The sequence below is a fragment of the Papaver somniferum genome, chromosome 2, assembly GCF_003573695.1.
Source record: "Papaver somniferum cultivar HN1 chromosome 2, ASM357369v1, whole genome shotgun sequence".
NCBI classification, from domain to species: domain Eukaryota; kingdom Viridiplantae; phylum Streptophyta; class Magnoliopsida; order Ranunculales; family Papaveraceae; genus Papaver; species Papaver somniferum.
In genome coordinates this window covers 140,517,425-140,524,193 of record NC_039359.1, presented here as the reverse complement: position 1 = coordinate 140,524,193, position 6,769 = coordinate 140,517,425, and the positions used below count along the sequence as shown (strand labels likewise).

Genomic DNA, 6,769 nt, shown 5'->3' with positions numbered 1-6,769 from the left:
ATGAGAACTGAGAAATTCACGACTTCGACAGTTTAAAGAGGGAATTGAAAAATCAGAAAACAAAAGAGCTTAGGTTAGAAGATTTATAGTCCTACTCATATAAGGATTACAAAAACCGTTAGAACATGGAATTCAAGACAAGTTAGTCTACCCCTTTTCTTGTCTTAATTTTTCAGCATGTAGTGCTGGTGGTGGCATAGCATTTTAAAGTGCTGATAATATACCATGCCATTAACGACCCAGAGAGAAATATATGAAGTTGCGAGGTTCTAGACTGACGGATGTATACCACCTGCTCTCTGTGTAAGCGCCACATCCTAAACTTTGTTGGTCAGTCAAGCAATAAAGATGACAATATCCTATATATTGAATGTTACGGAAGCATTTATTGCCGTAACATTTATTACCAATAACTTATTGGTCGTAGTGCAACCAAAATGACTTCATAGAGGGAGCATTTTATTAAGAAAAATTTAAGAAGAAAAACATCAGAAGGAGGGAACAGAAACCAAACCGCTAGAAAGGAAATCAAAATTTAATTTTAGAATAGGGTAGACCCAAGCAATCTAATCCTACATTGCTGAACAAACATCAGGTGATACAAATTACAAGGGAAGTTGGCAATGGCAGTAGCTGCCTGCAAGTCATTCTTCATGGGTATGTTGTTGTTGTACCCTTTCTTTCGTTGATATTCCAAATACAATATTCTGAAGAATTACTAAGAATAATGGGCCTAGATCACCTACAAGGCTATGAAGAATAAGAGTATTGAGAAATCGTACGTATAATCTGAAGGAGTACTAAGAAAGGGGCTAATGCGGGAGGGACTCCTGCCGGTAGCAAGAAGCTTAAGAAATGAAGCCCCTTCTTCTGAAATTCCCATGATTCTGATCCAGTTATAACTTTTCGGCCTATATGTCTGGTGGGAATCATGGGATAGCATATTAAAGCGCCGATAATTCATAATTCGTTAGGATGTGGTGGGGATGTGGGATAGCATTTCAGCCTGCTTTCTGCATCAACAACACATCCTAACGATGTTGGTTAGTCAACAAATGAAGATGGCAGTTTATAACTCTGATGGTTCTGTAGCTTTTATGTATAAACCAAATTGGCCCAGGTAGAGCAAACAAAATGGTACTCAAGGATATATAAGATATTATAAATATATTTTATACCATAATAGAGGTTCTTCACAAATTCTTTCCTTTTCACAGAGTGATTATAAATATATTTTGCAGATTGAAAATAGGAAATAACAACCTTAGCCTTGAGGACCCCTTTCAAAACTTGAATTTATAATGCTTTGTACAGTACTAGCAACCTAAAGCTATACAAGGAAATTGAGGACGAACTTATGATTTAACAAGCCCGAAGTTCAGGTAACCGACCAGTGACTGAGGAGCTACCAGCAGAAACTTTCAACGCTGCAAAAAGGCAAGATAACCGAGCTATCATGGGCTTACCTTTCTTAGGCTTATGAACAACACTCAACTGCTTCTTACTATCATCACAAGAGTTGTTATACCCTTCAAGATCTGCCTTTGTTATCAAAACCCCGTCACCTGAAGACGACATTCTAGCAATATCTAGGCGGTATCTTTGGTAGTCTTGAACTGCCTGCAGAAAAAAACACGGATAGGAAAAGAATGTCAACTGTCACATTACTCCTGAAAGTATAAATGAACGAAAACAGTATTTTAAAGAATGTTAAGTAAGAGAGTGATCCACAATTACTAAACTAGACATGATTGGACCTTAGATACACAAACATCTCTATTTTAGACATGACATGACAGACTTGCTTGTTTTTGCAGTATCAGCATACATGAAGGGATTCCCAGAATCAAAATTCGAAGAAATAAAATAACACAAGTTATTATCAACACTAGGAGAGGATTTCTGAGTACCTTCCATTGTGATGGAGCCAAGAGTACTCGTGGTCTTCTGAACCGTACATATTCAAATGCAGCACTGGGTGTCATCTGCTTGTAGTGCACCTACAATAATTAAACAAGAAAATAATGTTTCAGCATTGAAGGTATTGGGCAATGACCCTAATGCAAGAAAAATCTTAATAGAAGAGGAAAACAGGTAAGCAAAAGTCTATACATAACAGGGCTCCAAAAAGAAGAAAACTGATACAAACAGAACAGTCTTACACTGAAGAAATACTAGTTATCTAGAATTGCACATGAGGAAAGTAGTTTTACCAAATAGCAGAGAACAATGGTGGTACTCCTACCACGCCCAGCTTTGCAGTGAACATAGGTAACTTTTCCATACGACGCATTCTCTGGATAAGAAAAAAAAAGTCGCTTCATTTTAAAAACGACAAATCAAGTTAACAGTATATAATGGCTCTTAATGATGCCAAAGAAACCAAAATCTCAAACAATAGCTGCGAAATCCAAAAATAAATTGTAAACAAACGTCACTCACAACCTAAGCAGCAAACTAGAGATAAACATCACTCACCATGAATAAAGTCCACAGCTCGACTAATATCCACAAAAGAAGGGGCAAAGAGATAGTCTCTCGTGGGTATTACCAGGTGATCGATCTTATAAGACTGAAATCAAATAAAATTAGCAAAAACGATAAGGATTACTTCAACAACTTCTTCAACTTACACAATCAGTTCTCAACTTATTGGTTACAAATTCACCAAAACATGAAAAGAGATCCAATACAAGTCATGTACACTTAGTACCACCTACTAATCCACCGAAACATGAAGAAAAAAAATCCAATATAATATACACTTGAATTCAATCTTTATTTAGTAACTATTGCTTCAGAAAAATGACAAAACACTTTCAAACATGCCCATCCCTCACAAAAGAAGACATACTCACATAATATAAAGACGAATCAACCAATGTCTCATAGGGTTCATTAAGAGTTATAACACCCCCGACTCCAAGTTGCTTCAATTGAGGTACATGTTTAGGAAATGGAACAGCACCCAACAACAAAAACTGCAATCATACACACACACACACGAAACTAGATCAAAATTCTGCCCTAATCAATCCCTTTAAGCAATCATACTAATTACAAAATAAATCAGATTAAATGTCAAGAAAAAGAACAGGACCTCGTCAATTTTGTCCCACCAATGGAATTCAGACTCGAGTTTGTTCCGAAAGACATTGTATAAAAGTGTTGGATAGAACAAAACCCTAGCCCCAGCTCCAACTAATACTCTCTTAGCATCAATCCCAACAATATCTCTCTTAGCATCAACTAGAACAATCATCCTTTTAGATGCATATTCTTCTTCTTCATCATCATCTAATTGTTTGATCTTCATCTTAAACAAAATTCAAACCCTAAAATCAAAAAAGCAATAATCTTTCTATACCCCCACGATCGAAAACCTAAAGATCAATAGAAAGAAAGAAACCGTGATAACAAATTTTTCTCCCAGAAATAGTGAACAGCGACTACTCAAATTCTGAACCGCATTCAACAAAAGATAGCTTAATCGAGAGAGCGAGATCTTGATTAACTGATTGTGAATAGCAGATAACCCATCTTTGATGATTGAACCCTAAATTGATTGATATAGTGAAAGAGTGATCGGAAAGGAGTGGATTATTGGTGTGAATTATGAAGTTTTGACTTGGAAAGGTTAACAGCTTGACTTTCAGGTGGTTATGTGATAAAGAAGATAAGTTAGAATAAACTTGTTTAGGAGAGGGTAAAAAGAAGAATATTCCTTGCGGATAACAATAATAATAAGTCGGGGCCCATGATTATTTAATTTCCGGCGTGTGGATTGCCGATGGTGTTTGGATTTTATTTTAGGGAAAATTAGGTTAAGGTCCAACTCATGGATAATTCATAATATGAGGTCCTTAATTAAAAGAAATTTAAATTTAGGTCCCGAATTATTAAAAGACATCCATGCCCTTTTATATATTGTCAAGCCCCAAATTAAATAAATTTAAATTTAAGCCCAAAATTATTAAAATATAATGTGAATGTGTAAACAGAAGTTACACATGCATATGACATATGTATCCAAAAGTTACACATCCTTATGACATGTGTAATGCAAAGTTACACATCAAAAAAATAAACATAAAAAAAACGCATACAAAAAAATACATGTATTACTTTAATATTCATTTATAATAATTTCTTAGCATGTTTAACTAGAAGTTAGACATGCATCTGTCTAGTGTAATTGAGAGTTACATATGCATCTATCTAGTGTAATTGAGAGTTACACATGCATCTGACTTGTGTATTCAACGTCAACTCCAATTCCAGCGAGACCAATACCACAACTAAGCAATTAGCTTTTATGAATTTATCGGAAACCTGAAATATAACAACAAACAAACATAAACTAGTGTCAAAAGAAAAATGCACATCAAAAATAAAAGAGAAAGAAAAATTAAAGATGCATCTGGATAGTGTAACTAGCAGTTATACATGAAATGAAACACATTAAAATAGGAATAAACTATAAAACCAATTTAAAAGCAATAAAAAAAATAGGACTACATAAATGGATGTGTACTACGAAGTTACACATCCATATGGCTTGTGTACCTGACATATGTAATTTTTTGGTTGTAATGCTTGTTCATTTTAGCATGTGTAATTAGTAGTTACACATGCATGTGACCAGTGTAACTAAGAGTTACATATGCATATAACATGTGTAACTAGAAGTTACACATCCGTATTACTTGTGTAACTAGGAGTTACACATGCATATAGCATGTGTACATCAGAATGTCTACTAGTAAACATCTAAAATCAAAGAACAATGCTTATTTACAAAAAATGGATAATACTTTATTCAAGTTTCTATCAATAAACAAGCGAACTGACGGAATTCACGAGGGGATATTCATAACAGCAAGTTAATAACAAAAAGCATGCCACTCAAAAAAAAATTACTTACAGAGTTAACCCCAACGACAAAGAAGAAATACATGCACTACCAGGCTTAGTTGACGCGGAATTGTTCCCCTTAGGCATCTCTATAAGCTTCAGGAGGCATAAATTGCACCATAAATAACTGAATCATTAACACCAGCTTTCTCCCCATCTTCTAGTACCCTACTAATACCACCACTAGGTCCATACCAACACATCCTCTCTGAAATTAGCAAAACTACCACCGTCAGCTTCTTCAATAACTAAACAGACACAAAGATCATAGAAAGGCACTTGATAATTTATCTTAGCATGTGTAATTACGAGTTACACATGCATTTTTCATGTGTATCCAGAAGTTACACATAAAAAAATATACAAAACTATGTGTATTACTTTATCTACTACGGTGTATGAGATTAGGTTGGAGTGAAAAAAAATAGAATAAAGAAGTGGAATTGCAGGAGTAGACCATATAACAAACTTAAAGTAACAAAAAAAATAAGACTACCAAGACAGATGTGTAATCCGAAGTTACACATGTATATGCCATCTTCCCATATGTACTTGGAAGTTACACATGAATTTTTCTTGTGTAAGAAGGATTTAAACATGCATACAACATGTGTATCTTAAAGTTACACATCCATGTAAATGGCTTTGTACTCAGCAATTACTAAGTCCAATTGTGTACCTCTAGCAAAAAATCTCATCAAAGCATCAAACTAACAAGGTTCAAAGACCTCAGTGTCCACAAATATAGCAGTCACCATTCACAATTTTAAGGCATGCTTTTCATGTGTATTTATATCTAAGCAAAACTAAGAAAAAGTAAATGACATAAAAGAGTCATGAACTACGTCGAACAAGCAAAATTATGGTAAAAGTACTTACGTAAGGGAGGAGCCTTATATGTAAAACTCCAAATGTATACATGAATCATCAGACTCAGGTTTGTGGAGTTCCCTTTATCAAGGAATAATGACTCTGCGGGTAAGAGAAAATGATGGCACTAGTGATTAAAAAATTATAATTGGAAAAGAACTAGCATTTTTTTTGCCTACCTGCACGGATGAAGAATATCAAAATGCAACATCTCCATTCGCAGTACTTAAGTGTTTATCCCCCAATACAGTGACCGTAGCATAGTTAATCACTACCCTGTATTCAGGAATAGTATCGATATACAGCGTATCCACTGAAAGAGCAGCATCCACATCTTTGAGCAACTGGTTTAATTCAGTCCAAAACAATTCTCGCCTAAATGGAATTTACGCAAGTACCCAGAATAAATGAATCCATCAAAAATAGAATTCAAAATTGAAATATACAAGTGGCGCAAATCATAATTGCAAGGAAGTAAAAGTTGGTGAAAGTGTAACTAGGAGTTACACATGAACCTGACTTGTGTAATTAGGAGTTACACATGCATATAACTTGTGTATTTAGAAGTTACACATGCATCTGACTCATGTAGTTAGGAGTTATATGTGCAAATAGCAATGCCTAAAGCATGAAATATGTGTTCATTATTTAATAGACATAATCCATTAAAGAAAAAAAATAGTAAAACAAGATAGATTGTCATTTTTTAACTACTGCAGTAACTCGATCGAGAAGAACCACCAAAGGTCCTGACAAAGAATAAATACCTTCAGTGTCTCTTATCTATATTATAGAACTAAAGGGATTACATACACATATATACCTAGCTGTCTAAACTAGCCAAAAAGTTCTACTCGTTTCGTGCAGTCACCCACTAACATCATATTACATACGCAGACCTTTCTAGTCCTCTAGACTAGTCATAAATTGCTCTTTTTGAGCTAAACCAAGCTCCTAGCTATTCCAGATCCTATTCTAGATAATT

The 6,769-nt window shown here is 34.8% G+C and overlaps 1 protein-coding gene across 1 annotated transcript; it reads right to left on the bottom strand.

Annotated features, from left to right (window-relative positions):
* Positions 1 to 1,150: 1,150 nt before the first annotated feature.
* On the bottom strand, positions 1,151 to 3,677 carry LOC113349283 (putative dual specificity protein phosphatase DSP8). The gene is made up of 6 exons (XM_026593231.1): positions 3,101 to 3,677; positions 2,859 to 2,981; positions 2,479 to 2,572; positions 2,214 to 2,296; positions 1,911 to 2,000; positions 1,151 to 1,620 (listed from the first exon to the last, which is right to left on the bottom strand). The coding sequence occupies exons 1-6, from the start codon at positions 3,314 to 3,316 to the stop codon at positions 1,363 to 1,365; spliced, it is 864 nt and encodes a 287-aa protein (XP_026449016.1). The 5' UTR covers positions 3,317 to 3,677; the 3' UTR covers positions 1,151 to 1,362.
* Between the last annotated feature and the right edge of the window lie 3,092 nt (positions 3,678 to 6,769).